This window comes from Harpia harpyja, chromosome 9 (assembly GCF_026419915.1).
Source record: "Harpia harpyja isolate bHarHar1 chromosome 9, bHarHar1 primary haplotype, whole genome shotgun sequence".
Taxonomy (NCBI): Eukaryota; Metazoa; Chordata; class Aves; order Accipitriformes; family Accipitridae; genus Harpia; species Harpia harpyja.
Genome location: NC_068948.1, coordinates 26,574,147 through 26,590,732, shown reverse-complemented (window position 1 = coordinate 26,590,732; position 16,586 = coordinate 26,574,147). Strand labels below are relative to the sequence as shown.

The window sequence follows — 16,586 nt, the reverse complement described above, 5'->3', positions numbered from 1 at the left end:
TCTGGCACCACTTCCCTTCCTCATGCTCCGGCTGCAGTGTCTTTCTCCCCACCGGCTGCTGGAGCCGGGCACATCCCAGGACGTGCTGGGGGCATGGCAAAAGGGGGAGGTGAGCCCAGCTGGGAAATGCAGCAGCCTAGCTGCCAGCACTGCTGGCTCTGCCACACGCCAGCCGCAACTCTCCCTCTCGGCAGTGCCAGGCTCCAGCCGGCCCTGTGGCAAGACCGGTGCCAACCCAGCTGCACACCAGAGGTTGCAGAGGTTAGGGATTAGGGCAGGAATTATGGCTGGGGCCAGCTCATCCATGGCACCAGGACAGGGACAAGGTGCACCAGGCAATGACCTTGCAAGCCCCAGGTTGGGGATGGTGCCCGGTGCCCCCCAGCACCCCTTTGGCACACGGTGCAGTGCCAGCCCTGGCTCTCTCCACCTTAAGAAACCTGTCCCTCCCTGCTACCTTCACACCCTCCACTCTGCTTCCCCTCCAGCAGCGGCCGTACAATATTTTTATCTCTCAGCAAGGTTTCCTGTTTGCAATCCTCACGCTTATGGGTGCCAAGCGGCTGGGGGACGTCGGCCAGGGGGACATGGGCTGCCAGCGGCTCGTCCCACCAGGTCCTGGCAGCTCCTCGAGGAGCCGAGGCACTGGAAACGCCGGGAATTGCCCCTAAAAGGCCTTTTCCAGCTCCTCTCTGCAGCTGGCCACGGGGACAGCGTGGGGGGATTTCTCAAGAGACCTTGGGAGGAGGAATGCAAAGAGCTTTTCTTCTTCTGAGACAGTCGGCCAGCGACCAGATCCTGCCCCAGCTCTCTGGGAAACGCCGAGACTTCGAGGAAAAGCCTGGCACTGCTGGGGTTTGCTGGAGGAAGGCTGGAGCTGTGCGCAGTGGTGCAGGGGGCCCGGACCCTCGCGTGGAGGTAAGGGGTGCTGGCTTCCCCTGGCATGCCAGGTTTGGGGTCTGTCCTGGTGCAGGGTGGGGGGATCAGGGAGTTTTGGGGTCCTGCAGTGCTTTTTGGTAGTTGCATGCTGGGCAGCAGCTGCTGCCACCTGCGAGGTCATTTTGCCTGGAGTCCATTTTCCGGCTGACCGATGCTGGGGCGTTTGCTTGGCACGGCTGCGCAGCCCAGCCCAGCCCAGCCCAGTCCCGGCACACAGCTGAGTCTGGGCTGGTTTTCCCGGCGGAGGGCTGACCGGCAGCAGGACGTGGTGGGACAGCATGCAGCCCCCCACAGCTCCAGCCACCCTGCAGCCGTGAGCTCAGCTGTGGCCGCAGTGACGTGGGGCCACCCGTACCTCAGTTTCCCTCCTTGCAAAAGCAGCTCAGCAGCACAGTGCGAGGGGGTTGTCCGGTGAGGGATGGCGGGGATCGGCTGCTTGTGTCCATCCCCAGGGGACAAACGGACCTGCTGTGGCCCCGGGGTGGTGTGTTGGACCCTGCGGATGTGTCACGTGCTGGGAACGGTGGCCCAGCTTCAGCTGCAGCCGCCCCCACGCACGTACCAGCCTGCAGACCAGCTGGCTCCATGCGGTGACGGGGGCGAGCAGTGCCTGGCCGGGTGCCCCCCACTGAGCCTGGGGTGCCACAGGACTGTCACCGTGGGCAGGAGCCGTCCCCTGTCCTGGCCGGCTGGGGAGTGAGGGAGAGCTTGGCTGGGCACGGAGGAAGGCTCAGGAGGGTAAGGGGGCACAGCTGGACTGAGAGCAGGGGTGAGCAAGGGGGGGACTGGGCTTGGGGACCACTCACTGTCCCTCAGGGCCATCGTGGGGGGACAGGAGGGGTCCTGGCCACTGGTTGGTGCAAGCACCAGGGCAGCACAACCCCATGTGGATGGGGACATGCTGGCAGGGCTGCGTGCAACCAGCGTGATGTGGGTCCGACCCCGGGGACAGTCCCCTGGGGGGCTCCTGGGTCCTGGGGTGCCCCATGGGGAGGGGGCAATGCCCAAATCCTCCCAGGAGCAGGGGGAGCGAACCCCTTGCAGTGGGTGCACCCCGGCTTTAGGACGGATAAACCCTGGCATGCCGAGCACAGGCTGGAGAGCAGCGTCTGGCTGCTGGGGCACCTGTGCAGGATCAGGCCCCATCATCTTTTTTGCTGAGATAAAGCTGAGCCAGGCGGCTGGGAGGGGATTGACATCTTGGGGTCTCATGCTCCCTTATCGAGCTGTTTTTTTCCTGCAGGAAGGACCCCACCTCTGGCTGGTATCACCTTCCTTATCCCTTTCCCAGTGGCCTTAAACCCCATAGCCAGGACCCCCTGCCTGCACCAGTCCAGGAAACCTCTTGCTCCCAGCAACACAGCCCTGGGGACATCGAGGTGGCCCCAAGACGGGGCTTGGAGCCCACGTTCCCCCTTCTCTGCATCCCTGCAAAGCCGCTGGTCCTGGCTCTCCTGACCACTGGAACATCACTAGCCCCATCTTACAGCTAGGGAAACTGAGGCACAGGTGTTCGGACCCTGGTGTTTGCCTGCTGCCGCATGAGCCGGCAGCCAAAAGAGGCTGGTTTGTGGCTTGGAGCTGCCGAGGACAAGAGCTGCCCCCCCACTTAGTGTGCCCTGCCCATCAGTGTAATGAGCTGGGGGGGACTCTGCCAGGACCACAGGGTGCAGGCAGGGCACTGGCCCAGCAGAGCCCTCTGTGGGGCTGTGCTGTCCCCCCAAAGCCCCTCTCCCCCTCACCTGGTGCCTTCTTGTCTTTGCAGTGATGGCCGAGGGCAGCCGGGATGGGGTCCTGGCTGAGGGGGAGCCAGGGGACACCCCTGACAGTATCCAGGTGAGCTGCGGCCAAGGGGCTGAGATCTGGGGCTACGTATGCCGGGTCCCTTGCCTGGGAGCTGCAGGGGATGACCAGGTGGGATCCTCACAGATTAGTTCACGGTGGTGGTTTTATCCACTATTAATGCCCTTTTTTTGAAAAGAAACCACCAGCAATGTTAGTTTTTCCTCTGCATTTTGCACCCCTGATCCTCCCCAGCACAGTGGGGGTCACAGGGGCTGGTGTGACCCCCCTCCCTGCCTGCCCCTGCCTGATTTCCGAGCCCCATGAGCAGCTCCTGCCTGCCCTGATCAAGGGGTGAAGGTCTCCAAGTTTGACGTGCCGGAGAGTTTAGTGTGAACCGGGAGATTTGGCCAGGGCCCGAGCTCAGCCACAGTATTAGACACCAGAGAATCTCCTCTAGTGAGTGCAGGAGGTGGGTTGCGGTGCTCTCCATGGGATGGGGGTCCCTGCACGGGGCAGATCCGGCACGTCACCGCACCCTGGCCAGGCAGGCAGCTGAGCCGGGTCCCGGTGCATCCCCTCAGCATACGACCAGTCCTGCGGGGATTGCGGGGAGCGAGGGGCTGGCGGTCGCCCTCAGCCCAGGCAACGTGGAGGACCTGTACGAGCTGCTGGAAAAGCTGGGCAGGTGAGTGGGGGTGCAGGCAGGGGTGCGGGCAGGGATCCTGCCTGCATGGGGTCGTTGGAGGCAGCCAGATGCCTGGGTTCTCCCTCGCCTTGGTGTGGGGGGCAACCCGGCCATGTCCCAGCCTGGCTTCTTACCACAGCGGGCACTTTGGCGTGGTGAAGCGATGCCAAGAGCGCAGCACCGGCACCTTCTATGCTGCGAAATTTATGAAGACGCGGCGATGCCGGGGCAGTCGCCTGGGGCTGGAGCGGGCGCAGGTGGAGCGGGAGGTTGCCATCCTCCGTCAGCTCGACCACCCCAACGTCATGCGGCTCCACGACCTCTTCGTCAGCAAAGCCGAGATGGTGCTCGTCCTGGAGCTGTAAGTGGGGGTCCCGGAGTGGGAGGACCCCCTTTTGGACCGTGTGTTGGAGGTGGCTAAGCTCACCCCATCCTCGCCCCGTGCAGGATCGGCGGCGGGGAGCTCTTTGACTTCATTGCGGAGAAGGAGATGCTGTCAGAGGAGGAGGCCATCGAGTTCCTGGGACAGATCCTGTGTGGGGTGGAGTACCTGCACGCCCACCACATCGCCCACTTTGACCTCAAGGTGCCCGCGGGGACTCCCCATCCTCACCCCTTGGGGGATCCAGGGGCTGCATCTCCCCCCGCTGGGCATCTCCAGAGCCCTGGCTGCATCCTGCCCGCCTTCCCGGGATGCTGCTGCCCTTGTCGGGGCAGTGCCCGCTGGCAGAGCCCGGCACCACCCCCGGCACCCCACCATGCCTGACCTCATCCCTGCAGCCCGAGAACATCATGCTGCAGGAAAAGCATGTCCCCAGGCCCTGGATCAAGATCATCGATTTTGGGCTGGCCCAGCACCTGGAGGACGGCGTCACCTTCAAGAGCCTCTGCGGGACCCCACAGTACATCGGTATGGGGCTGGCCGGTCCCCAGGGGGTCCCCAAGCAGCCCTGCTCTGTAGGGTGCAGCTGGGATGCTCTGTGGGGATGCGGCGAAGGGAACCCCATGGTGGGGAAGGGACGCCCCCCAGGTGTGCAGGGAGGGAGGTGGCCAGGAAGGTGCTATCCCCTCTAATGTTGTCCCCTCTCCGGCTCTGTGTTCACCCCCAGCTCCCGAAGTGATCAACTATGAGCCGCTGAGCTCTGCAGCTGACATGTGGTGAGGAGCAGGGACCTGGGGGTGATGGGGTGAGCCGGGGGGGGTGGGTAGGGAACCCCCTGGGTGCCACAGGGCACAGGGGGGACCCTGGGGAGGGCAGTGCCTGACCCCCACCTCTGCCTTTCAGGAGCATCGGGGTCATCACCTACATCCTGTGAGTATGGGCCGATGCTCCCTGTGGCCAGGGGAAACTGAGGCATGGGGACACCATGACATGGCCAAGCCCGGGCGGTGGGGTGGCCGGGCTGGTGCTGTCCCGGCACTCAGTGGCTCTGTCGTGTCCCCGCAGGCTCAGCGGCTTGTCCCCCTTCCAGGGTGAGACGGACGCCGAGACCCTCTCCAACGTTGTAGCTGGCACCTATGAGTTCGAGGAGCGCTGCTTCAGCCAGACCTCCGAGATGGCCAAGGACTTCATCCGGCATCTGCTGGTGAAGGAGCCAGGGTGAGTCTCCATCCCAATCCCAATCCCCATCCCCATCTTCATCCCAATCCCCATCCCATCTCCATCCCCTCCCATCCTATCACCATCCCATCCCCATCCCCATCCCTGTGGTGGATATATGGCGCCGGGACCCCCACTGCCCCCCGCCGCCGCATCCCTCTGTGCTGCAGGCACCGCATGACGGCGGCCGAATGCCTGGTCCATCCCTGGATCAAGGTGAGAGGGACGGGCAGGGGGGGTGGGTGCCGGACCCCTAGGAGCGGGATGGGGGCACGGTGACGACGCCGTGTCCTCGCCCCTGGCAGCCCCTGAGCCGGAAGCAGGTCGCAAACCGGAGCCGTTCTTCCATCAACATGAAAAACTTCCGCAAGTTCAATGCTCGGAGGAAGTGGAAGGTGAAGGGGGTCCCGGTCCCAGGGTGGGGGGGGACACTCAGCAGTGGGGTCCCCAGGGAGCCCAGGCTGTGCTCCATCCTGGGGCTGGCTGTGTCTCAGGGGTTTACGTGGGGGGGACATAGCGCTGCAGTGGGGGGGGGGGAGCAGAAAAGGGAGCGACCCCCCCTCGGACCCCTGCCCTCCTGCCCCCCCAGCTCTCCTACAACATGGTGTCCGCCTGCAACCGGCTCTGCCGCACGCGGCTGCTCTGCGGCCTGAGGAAGGAGGACGAGGAGCTGGTGAGTGGCCAGGAGCCCCCAGATCCCCCACCTCAGCATGGGCTGGGGCAGAAGACATTTGGGGGGGCCCGGCCCCCCAAATGGAGGTGCGGGGGGCTGTGCAATGTAGTGTGTCCCCACCTGGGGTGCCCTCTCCCCTGGGGGGGTGGGTGTCCTCTTCCCTGGGGGCATCCTCTCTCCTAGGGGGGTTTCTGTCCCCTGGGGGGGTTCCTCTCCAGCCCGCCTGTGCCCCCAGCGCCACTGCGAGAGTGACCAGGAGGAGGAGGGCAGCCACCCTGTCACGCTGCTGCGCCAGCGGAGAAGCAGCTGCTCCTGAGCCCCCCCGAAAGGAGATGGGGACCCCCCCAAGAGGGGGCATCCCATGAGAGGAACCCTGGGGGTCCCCCCATCTCCCCATCCCAGGGAGCAGCAGCACTGTCCGGCCCCAGTGCTCCCAGTTCTGTGCTGCTTGGGGGTCACTGGGGCAGCAGCCCCCCCACCTCCTGCCCCCCCCCAGGTCTCTGCTGCAGCAGGACAGGGGCTGCCCCACAGCTGGGACCCTCGCCTGTGCTCGGCCCTGGTGCGAGAAATAAATGTCTACCCCCTCATCCATCCTCCTCTCCTGTGTCTGCACCAGCTGGTGCCGAGAACCTGCAGCTTCCTCCAGCTTCTCCTCCTCGCTGCAGGGCTGTTGGGGTGTGGGGACCCCAGGGGACGTGGGGTCCTGGCACTCCGGATCCACCCTGCAATGGAGGGTGACCCTTGAGTGGTCCCTTCTGTGCCGCTCCGGGGGGGACTCCATTGGTCCTCGGCTTCTTTCCTGGCATCCCCACATCAGAACAACCTGGATCCTCCTGCTCCAACTGGGGAAACTGAGGCAGGAGGCAGCCCTTCCTTCCCAGCCCGCCCCAGTGCGGGGGGGCTGCCCTGTTTTCCCCCTCTCTATTTCCCAAACAAGCCCTGGCCCTGGCCCTGACAGTTGTCAGGCTAAATATTTTGTGTGCAGCAGCCGAAAACAAAAGTGAAGGGGCCGCAGGGTTTAGACGAGGGCTGCGGGGGCCACCCCTATCCCGGCGTGCCACGGGTGCCAGTGGGGAGTGCCAGCAGGACACGACGTGTGGGGCCGGACACCATCCAGCAGCGCCCGAGGTGGGACGGGGACGGGACCCCGGGGGTCCCACTTGGGAATGGGGACGAGGGTGCTGGGTGCCCTGTGGCTGGGGGTGATGCTGCTGGTCCTCAGTCCCTTCCTGCTGCCCCTCGTGTGGGCTCCTTCTGAAAGTAAGTGCCTGGAAAGGGGTGGCTGGGAGCTGGGGGGGGTGCTTGCTTGGGGGGGGTCAGCTCTGGGGTGGGGGGGCTGCGTGGTGATGCCCGTGGGGGCTTGCAAGAGCCAAACCCCGAGGCAAAGCTCTTTGAGTGTTCCCTGCCTCAGTTTCCCCCCCGCGTGCTGTGGACCCCCTGATCTGGGGCAGGAGAGGCAGAGCGTGGGACGCCCCCGCTGCTGGGACGGGAAGAGGGGAGCGTGGCAGGGGGCTCAGCTGGAGCCAGGGGCATCGTTCGCTTGGCCCCACTGGGAGCTGGGATGGTGGAAAATTGTAGCTGGGCAGGAGCTGGGACCAGCACTGCTGCTCCCCGCACTGCTGCTGGGATGGAAAATGGCTGGGGAGGGGATGGCATGGAGGGGAGGGGTTGCAGTGGTGGGTCCCGGCTGTCATGGCCACGGAGGGGGACGTCTGGGCTCCCGCCCCAATTTTGCTGGTTGGGACATGCTGGGGGCACCAGGAGGGCTGGGTTTGGGGTCTGTCGATCTGTCCTGCTTTCCCCTCTCCCCGCCACTTTGTGCCTCAGTTTCCCCTAGGACCGAGGGGTAGTGCTGGGGGTGTGTGTGGGAGTGATGGAGGGGGAGGGGGTGAAGCATCCCGGTGCACCTCACCGTGTCTGTCCCCACCAGGAACCCATGTCCCCTCTCTGTCCCCCCCAGGGACACGGGGGACCTCTGTCCCCTTGCACAGTGGAGGGGCGGGGTGACTTTGCCAAGGTCAAGGAGGGTGGTGGTGGCAGCAGGGGCTGTAACCTCCGGTGCTGGTGCTGCACCCGTGGTCGGTCCCTCGGTCCCACAGGAGGATGGAGGGGACCCCCGTGTCCACACTGTGGGCGGGACAGGGGTCCCCCTGGCCAGCACCAGCCCACCGCAAAGGCCTGAGCCCCGGTGCAGGGCTGGGGGTGAGCGGCATGTGCCTGCCTGCGTGATCCTGCTGCTGTGGGCAGCTGCCAGGGCCACGGTGCCCACGGTTAATGAGTGACACCGAGAGGGGAAAAATGCCGCTGGGCACACGTTCACAAGGGTATGGCTACGAGCCACAGGCCCAGGCTGGCTGTGGACAGATGAGGTGTGAACCACGCACTTGGACCCCCACCGGGACCTGGACCGTGCCGACAAGCTGTGTACCGTGTGCTGGCCTGTGGGTCTCTGCGGCATGGGTGGCCAAGCTGGGGTGCTGGTGTTGCCTGGTGTTTAGGGTACACGCCGCGCTGGCTGTGTTTACTCTGGGTGTTTACAGTAAATACCTCGCCGAGATCTCAGTGGCTTCTTTCCACCATAACTTGGCATCAGATTTCAGGCTGGAGATGCTGCCAGTGGGAAGATGCCGGCTCGTCCTGGCTCTTGCCTCCCTACTGGGACCGGGAAGCGGGAGATGCTCAGCCTTGTGCTGCCCCCGATGCTCCCGCTCCCTGCTGGGGTCTGGGAGGAAAAGCCCCAGGACACTGAACCCACCGCCGGGGCCGTGCTGTGTGGGTGCCCGCGGTAGCCTTGCGTGCCCCATTAGCTGCCTGGGCGCTGTGCCGGGGAGTTAATGGGAATGACCTCGCGGGAGCTGCCAGCCCATTGAGTAACCGCACATCCACAGGGAGGGAAGATGCCGTGAGCTCCCCATGGCTGCCCCACAGCTCGGGGAAGGGGGAAAGCCCTCTGCACCCCCAGCCAGCTCCCCCCAGGGCAGATGGCAGGGCTGGGACATGGGCCTGGGGCTGACATGGGGCGAGACGGCCGCCCAGGCAGCCAAACCTCGTTAGCATCATCTCTGATGGACGCATCGTGCCCTGGAGAGCCGCAGCGCGCCGGCTGCCTGTCAGAGCTGCTCGCATCTCCCCGACAGCCCAAACCAATTGCAGCCACATTTGACAGGCAGTGCCGGGATATTAAATACATACCCCCCCAGCCCCGAGCATCACTCCGGCCCCGGTGGTGGGTACAGCGGGGGGATCCCTAGGTGGGGGGTGGGGGTGGGGGTCAGCTGCCCCGTCCCTGCTGCCCACGGGGTCCCCCTCTCGCCACCCCAGTCTGTGGCAGCATGGACATCCGCAACGACGTCTCCCAGCTCCAGAAGCTGGAGAACTGCTCCATCATCGAGGGCAACCTGCAGATCCTGCTGATGTTCACCACGGGTGCTGAGGACTTTCGGGGGCTCAGCTTCCCTCGTCTGCTCATGATCACCGAGTACCTGCTCCTTTTCCGCGTCTACGGGCTGGAAAGCCTGCGAGATCTCTTCCCCAACCTCTCTGTCATCCGCGGCACCAACCTCTTCTTCAGCTATGCCTTGGTCATCTTCGAGATGCCGCATCTGCGGGACGTGGGGCTGCACAGCCTGAGCCACGTCCTGCGTGGCTCGGTCCGTATCGAGCGCAACCAGGAGCTTTGCCACCTCTCCACCATCGACTGGGGGCTGCTGCTGCCCGACGCCGTGGACACCACCTACATCGTCGGCAATAAGTTGGCCGAAGAGTGCGCCGACGTCTGCCCGGGCATCCTGGACGTGGAGAAGCCATGTGCACAGACCAGCGTCAACGGGCAGCTGGATTATCGTTGCTGGACATCCAGCTACTGCCAGAAAGGTGGGTGCCAGCGGCGCGGCGCTCGATCATGCCAGCTGCTTTGCCGGGATGGTGCCAGTTTGCACCATGGCTGCTGTGGGGTAAACTGGGAGGGCACTGGGGAAGTCTGGTGGAGCCGCAAGGGGATGGCAGGCCCTGGCACATGGCCATCACTCCCCTGCCACCGGGAGCATGCTGTGCCAGCAGTGTGGCAGGGGTAACCGGATCCACGCTGTATCATCCTTCAGAGGAGAGGCCAGCTCCTGGCTGCCATGTTTTCCCAGTGGCAAGGTAAATACAGGCCCCTCCCTGGCTCGTTTGCTGTAAACAGAAGACCTGGTAATGAAATACATACTATAAACACAGATCCTTATCAGGGCTGTAACCTCGCCTGCTGCCCCAGCACCGGCTGCACCGGGCAGCTGGGGCTCGGCATGGGCTGAGCCTCACCCCATCCATCAGTCTGTCCTGCCGTCTATCCATGCAACCCTTCATCCACCCATCCAGCTGGCCACACAGCCACCCGTCAACCTACCTGTCCATCCGTCTGTGCACCATTTGGCCATCCCTCCATTCCTCCGCCCATTCCTGTATCCCTCCATCTGTCCCTGCATCCCTCCATCCTTCCATGCCTCCATTCATCCCTCCATCCATCCATTCATCACTTCATCCTTGCATCCCTCTATGCCTTCCTGCATCATTCTATCCCCACATCCCCACACCCCTCCTTCCATCCCTCCATCCATCCCTCTATCCCTCCATCCCTTCATCCCTCCTTCCATTCCTGCATCCCTGCACCACTCCATCTATCCCTCCACTCCTCTCCCCTTGCCCCCCAGAGCCGGAGGGTGTCAGCAGCCGCCCCCCAGTCCTTCCCACCTCTTCCCTCTCACCCCCATGTGGACCCCAGACCCCCTGCCCCGCCGTGCTGATCCGGGGCCAGGGAATCTGTATCCGGAGGATTCTCCTCGCCCATGGTGCTCTCTCTCTCCTCGCAGTGTGCCCATGCGGCGTGGGCTCAGCGTGCACGGCGGCGGGCGAGTGCTGCCACGCTGAGTGCTTGGGGGGTTGCGGGCGACCCCGTGACAACCGAGCCTGCGTTGCCTGCCGCCACTTCCACTTCAACGGGCATTGCCTACCCTCCTGCCCGCCCCGCACCTACGAGTACGAGGGCTGGCGCTGCGTCACCGCCGAGTACTGCGCCAGCCTCCGCAAGGTCTCTGACAACCCCCGCGACGCCTCTAAGTTCGTCATCCACGAGGGGCAATGCCTCTCCGAGTGTCCCTCGGGCTACACCAGGAATGAGAGCAGGTCGGGGAGGGGCGTCCCCGGTGTCCCCTGGCATGGCCGTGGTGGTGGCATGGTGCCCGGCTCACATCTCGTCCCCGTCCTCCTGCCCACAGCACCTTCTGCCACAAGTGTGAGGGGCTGTGCCCCAAGGAGTGCAAGGTGGGCACCAAGACCATCGATTCGACACGGGCGGCGCAGGAGCTGCGGGGCTGCACACTCATTGAGGGCAATCTTATCGTGAACATCCGCCGGGGCTGTGAGTGCTGGATCTGGTCCCCCCTGCAACCCGCCCTGGGTGGGAGAGTTGCTGCGGGCTGTGGGGGGTGAAGGACGGGGGTCTTTTCCCTTGCAGGGTGAATTAATGGGGGGCTCCCCCCCTACCTGCGCTCACACCCAAGGGTTGTCCCCAGATAACCTAGCCTCGGAGCTGCAGAGCAGCCTGGGGCTCATCGAGACCATCACGGGCTTCCTGAAGATCAAACACTCCTTCGCCCTCGTCTCCTTGTCCTTCTTCAAGAACCTCAAGCTGATCCGTGGTGACTCCATGGTGGACGGGTGAGGACGGGGTGTGGGTCTGGGGACACACACGTGGCTTTGGGGGTGCCTGCGCCCACTGCCTCTGTCCATGTCTCTTCTTCCAGGAATTATACCCTGTACGTCCTGGACAATCAGAACCTGCAGCAGCTCTGGGACTGGACCCACCATGTCCTCTCCATCCCTGTGGGCAAGATGTACTTCGCCTTCAACCCCAAGCTGTGCCTGGCCGAGATCTACCGCATGGAGGAGGTGACGGGCACCAAGGGACGGCAGAACAAGGCAGAGATCAACCCCCGCACCAACGGGGACCGGGCGTCCTGTGAGTATGGGGATGGGGACACCCAGCAGTGCCACGACCCCCTGCCCAAACCCTGCCTTCTCTCTGCAGGCAAGACCCAGACCCTGCGCTTCATCTCCAACGTCACCGAGTCCGATCGCATCTTCCTCAAGTGGGAGCGATACCGGCCCCCTGAGTACCGGGACCTCCTCAGCTTCATTGTCTACTACAAGGAGTCGTAAGTGGTCCCCGTCACCCACTTGTCCCCATTGCAGAGGCCTTGAGAACCCCAGCCCATGATGTCCTTGTGCACTGGTGGACTGCTGGACCTCAGGGGGTCTTGCAGCTGGGAGGGGGTCCTGGGACTCTTCCCGATGCCCAGTGTGGGGCAGACCTTTCCAGAACGTGTCAGAGTACGTGGGGCAGGACGCCTGCGGGGCACAGAGCTGGAACGTGCTGGATGTGGAGCTGCCACTCAGCAGTGAGCAGGCGCCAGGGGTGGCCCTGCTCAACCTCCGCCCCTGGACACAGTACGCCATCTTTGTCCGTGCCATCACCCTCACCACTGCCGAGGAAGGACGCAACTACGGGGCACAGAGTGAGGTGGTCTACATCCGCACCATGCCGGCAGGTAAGGGGCTGGCGAGGGGGCTGGGGATTCCCGTGGTGGCCCCCCAAAGACAGACTGACACCCCCATATCCTCCCAGCCCCAACGGTGCCCCGGGATGTCATCTCCATGTCCAACTCCTCCTCCCACATCGTGGTGCGTTGGAAGCCGCCCACGCAGCGCAATGGCAACATCACCTACTACCTGGTGTTGTGGCAGCAGCTGGCCGAGGACATGGAGCTCTATGTCAATGACTACTGCCACAAAGGTGAGGGCAGGCAGGGCTGCCGAGCAGGGGCAGCACAGGCAGGTCAGATGCTGCAGCCAAGGACACTGATGGGACAGGGATTCTCCCACCGAGCCGGGCTCTGGCAGCCCTGCCCGTTTCTGCCTGCAGGTCTGAAGCTGCCCACCAGCAGCGCGGACACCCGCTTTGGGGATGGAGACGGCCCCGAGGTGGAGCAGGATGTGGAGGAGCGGTGCTGCCCCTGCCGCCCTGCTGATGGGCAGCTCCGCATGGAGGGCGAAGCTGAGTCCTTCCAGAAAAAGTTCGAGAACTTCCTCCACAACTCCATCATCATCCCCAGGTGCTGTCTGGGGGGGCTGTTGTCCCTGTGCTGGGGGGGTCCCCCAGGCTGGGTGCATGGGTCTGGCCTGGGTTGGGGGTCTGGTGGCTGCTTCTGGCAGATCCTTTAACCAATTTCCCGCTGTCTCAGGCCACCCTGGAAGGTGACGTCCATCAACAAGAACCCACAGAGGTGAGCGGGGACCACACAAGCCTAGAGGGTGTCTGCTCCCCTGCTTGATTTTGGGGGACAACCCAAGCACCCTGGCTCCACACCGCCTCCTGTCCCCATCACCCGCAGGACCCCGAAGCGGCGCAGGGACGTGGTGGCCGTCACATCCCCGGCCAACGCCTCCTTGGCTGAGCTGCCAGCCCCAAGCCATGCCAGGGGTGAGCCCAAACCCGACTTCCAGATCTTCGAGGACAAGGTGGTACGTGACCGGGCAGTGCTGTCACGGCTGCGGCACTTCACTGAGTACCGCATTGACATCCATGCCTGCAACCACGCTGCGCACACCGTGGGCTGCAGCGCCGCCACCTTCGTCTTCGCCAGGACCATGCCGGAGCGTACGTCCCGGCAGCATCGCCTCTTCCAAACCCTGCCTCGGCAATGCTGGGGTGCTCTGGGGTCCTGGCACCTTCGAGATGGGGCATTGGCAGCAGGTTGGGGTCTGGGTGATGCCCCCAGGAGCTGACCCCCTCCGTGCCCCTCTCCAGTGCAAGCTGACAACATTCCCGGCAATGTCACATGGGAGCCGGCCGGCAAGAACAGCGTCCTGCTGCGCTGGGAAGAGCCCAGGAACCCCAATGGGCTCATCCTCAAGTATGAGATCAAGTACAGCCGTGAGAGTGAGGTGAGGACCCCCCCCCATGGCTACCCTTCCCCAGCCCTGCCAGGTCTGGTTACAGGGGCACAGCACCCGTCCCGTCCTGTCCCATTCTGTCCCATCCCATCCTGTCCTGTCCCATCCAGTCCTATTCCATCCCATCCCATCCCATCTCCCTCTCCCAAGGCTTGTGCATGTCTGGGGGCAGGGATAAAGCCCCCTCCGCCACCCCTCCCTTTCCCCCTCCCCAGGAGGTCACCACCGTTGTCTGTGTCTCCCGTCACCGCTACTCCAAGTACGGGGGGGTCCACCTGGCTCTGCTCCAGCCGGGGAACTACTCAGCCAAGGTCCGGGCCACCTCGCTGGCCGGCAACGGCTCATGGACGGGGCTCATCAAGTTTTACATCCTGGGGCCAGGTACCTGCAGGGGACAGGGGGACCAGCGGGGTCCCCGGCTGCAGGGCAGGCAGGGCGGGGGGGCTGTGGGGCCAGGGAGCTGGGAGTCAGGGCGTGCTGCTGCTGGATCAGGGCACTGGGGAATTGGGGGATGTTGCTGGGCTGGGACGCTGGGGATCAGGGGGTGCTGCTGCATTGGGAAGCTGGAGGATCAGGGGATGCTGCTGGATTGGGAGATCTGGGGGACTGGGGGATGCTCTGGGCCAGGGACACCCAGAGATCAGTGGGTGCTGCTGGTCTGGGGAGCTGGGGGCTCCCTGTCTCTGGCCCAGCAGTGGTGGTGGGACAAGTGTGCCTGCAACACGTGGGGCGGGATGAGTGCCTGGGCCCTGGCCCATGGCCGCCTGCTCCCGGCAGCCGAGGAAGAGTCCGGCAGCTTCTACATCCTGCTCACCGTTACGCCTGTGGTCCTCATGGTGCTCATCTCCTGCCTTGCCGTCTTCATCTTCTTCTACAACAAGAAGAGGTAGTGACCCTCCCTGCACCCCCAGGGCTGGGCTGGGGCTGGATCCAGCCGAGCTGGGGCTGGAGAAGGGTCGTGGGCAGGTGGCATCATGCCCTCGCCCCCCCCACCCTCTGAGTGATGCCCACCCCTCACAGGAGCAACGACGGGTACCCCAGTGGGACGCTCTACGCCTCCGTCAACCCTGAGTACTTCAGTGCCTCGGACAGTACGTGGGGATGGGCAGGAGCATCCCTGCGGGATCTGCTGCCCCTTCCCTTGCTGGGGCCATGCCGATGGGGGGTGGGGATGGGATGGGGATGGGGATTATGATGGTGACGGCGATGGGGGTGGAGATGGTGACAAGGGTGGTGACAGCGGTGGGGATGGTGATGGTGCTGGCATGGTTCCCCCCTTGACCTGCAGTGTACATGCCTGATGAATGGGAGGTGTCGCGGGAGAAGATCACGGTGATCCGGGAGCTGGGACAGGGATCCTTCGGAATGGTGTACGAGGGGCTGGCGCTGGGGCTGACTGCGGAGAGCGAGGAGACCAAGGTGGCCCTGAAGACAGTCAATGAGTTGGCCACCATGCGGGAGCGCATCGAGTTCCTCAATGAGGCCTCTGTCATGAAAGCCTTCAAGTGCCACCACGTGGTAGGTGGGCGGCCGAGGGGGGAGGGAGGGGACACAGGGGGGTCTGGCCACTCATGTGCCACCCCTCTTTGTCCCCCCCAGGTCCGTCTGCTTGGCGTCGTGTCCCAGGGCCAGCCAGCTTTGGTCATCATGGAGCTGATGACGCGCGGAGACCTGAAGAGCTACTTACGCTCACTCAGGCCTGATGCTGAGGTGAGGGGCTGGCTGGGTGCCACACTGCCCCACGGGCGAAGAGGCACCCACCCTGTTCATGGGGCAGGGGAGTGCCGGTGTGCCCCCCCCCCAGCCCCAACTCTCTGTGCATGGTGTAGAACAACCCCGGGCTGCCTCCGCCATCACTCAAGGACATGATCCAGATGGCGGGGGAGATTGCCGATGGCATGGCGTACCTCAACGCCAACAAGTTTGTGCACCGGGACCTGGCCGCCCGCAACTGCATGGTGTCAGAGGACTTCACCGTCAAGATTGGAGGTGGGTGGGCAGCGGTGGGTAGGCTCACCGCCAGCCCCGCATCTCCCAGTGCTCATGCCTTCCTCCTCCTCTTCCTCCTCCACCAGATTTCGGCATGACCCGGGATATCTATGAGACAGATTATTATCGGAAAGGGGGCAAGGGGCTGCTCCCCGTCCGCTGGATGTCCCCTGAGGCCCTCAAGGATGGCATCTTCAACACGCAGTCTGATGTCTGGTAGGTGTTGGGGCAGGGTGAGCCTGGGGGGATTTGGGGGACACCCCCCAGCTGAGCGACAGCATGCCGGTAGGTCCTTTGGCGTGGTGCTGTGGGAGATTGCCACGCTGGCTGAGCAGCCCTACCAGGGCATGTCCAACGAACAGGTCCTGCGCTTCGTCATGGACAACGGTGTCCTGGAGCGGCCCGAAAACTGTCCCGACAAACTGTGAGTAGTGGGGGGAGACCTCCCCTGGACCCCCAGCCTGCTATGAGAAAGGCAGGGTGGAAGAAATCGGCACTGAGCCCATCATCCTGGCCTCTGGTCTCTACAGTGTTGGGATGGCCGTGGGGTGCCGGGACCCCCCCAAAACCCAGCGGGTACCCTCTCTCTTGCAGCCACGAGCTGATGTGCCTGTGCTGGCAGCAGAACCCACGCCAGCGCCCTTCCTTCGTCCAGCTCCTGGAGAGCATCAAGGACCACATGGCACCCGCTTTCCGCACCCTCTCCTTCTTCTACAGCCCCGAGAACCGCCGGTGCGGCTCGGTTGAACCCTCCGACGCCGAAACGGATCAGTCCCCTGGGGAGGACGAGCCCCCCGTGTCCCCCTTGCCCATCTGCAAGGACCGAAGCCCCGTCCGGCTCCCCAATGGGACGGCCTGACTCTGACCCCAGGGCGTCCTCGGAACCGTGCCGGACTCTGCAACCCCTTCCCACTCCTCTTGCC

General features: G+C 64.2%; 3 protein-coding genes across 7 annotated transcripts in view; 2 read left to right on the top strand and 1 right to left on the bottom strand.

Annotated features, from left to right (window-relative positions):
- MRPL24 (mitochondrial ribosomal protein L24) overlaps positions 1-16,586 on the bottom strand; it is a 79,680-nt gene that overhangs the window by 28,392 nt on the left and 34,702 nt on the right. The window lies entirely within an intron of this gene.
- LOC128145731 (death-associated protein kinase 2-like) lies at positions 246-6,272 on the top strand. Of its 4 annotated transcripts, XM_052796327.1 has the most exons (13): positions 768-918; positions 2,705-2,775; positions 3,306-3,409; positions 3,549-3,770; positions 3,857-3,995; positions 4,190-4,319; positions 4,519-4,567; positions 4,695-4,721; positions 4,857-5,009; positions 5,180-5,225; positions 5,315-5,404; positions 5,599-5,682; positions 5,901-6,272. In XM_052796327.1, exons 2-13 carry the CDS (start codon positions 2,707-2,709, stop codon positions 6,045-6,047), a joined length of 1,260 nt encoding a protein of 419 aa, XP_052652287.1. In that variant the 5' UTR covers positions 768-918; positions 2,705-2,706; the 3' UTR covers positions 6,048-6,272. The 4 variants fall into 4 exon arrangements, with proteins under 4 accessions (XP_052652289.1, XP_052652285.1, XP_052652286.1 ...); XM_052796325.1 differs by lacking the exon at positions 2,705-2,775 and having other exon boundaries at positions 253-918; XM_052796326.1 differs by lacking the exon at positions 2,705-2,775 and having other exon boundaries at positions 258-918; positions 5,918-6,156.
- INSRR (insulin receptor related receptor) lies at positions 9,697-16,530 on the top strand. Of its 2 annotated transcripts, XM_052796314.1 has the most exons (20): positions 9,697-10,845; positions 10,938-11,080; positions 11,235-11,379; positions 11,466-11,680; positions 11,750-11,876; positions 12,031-12,269; positions 12,347-12,514; positions 12,644-12,833; positions 12,963-13,004; positions 13,113-13,378; positions 13,529-13,665; positions 13,890-14,055; positions 14,452-14,560; positions 14,695-14,765; positions 14,963-15,192; positions 15,274-15,384; positions 15,504-15,663; positions 15,750-15,879; positions 15,953-16,087; positions 16,258-16,530. In XM_052796314.1, exons 1-20 carry the CDS (start codon positions 10,016-10,018, stop codon positions 16,520-16,522), a joined length of 3,879 nt encoding a protein of 1,292 aa, XP_052652274.1. In that variant the 5' UTR covers positions 9,697-10,015; the 3' UTR covers positions 16,523-16,530. The 2 variants fall into 2 exon arrangements, with proteins under 2 accessions (XP_052652274.1, XP_052652273.1); XM_052796313.1 differs by having other exon boundaries at positions 11,466-11,876.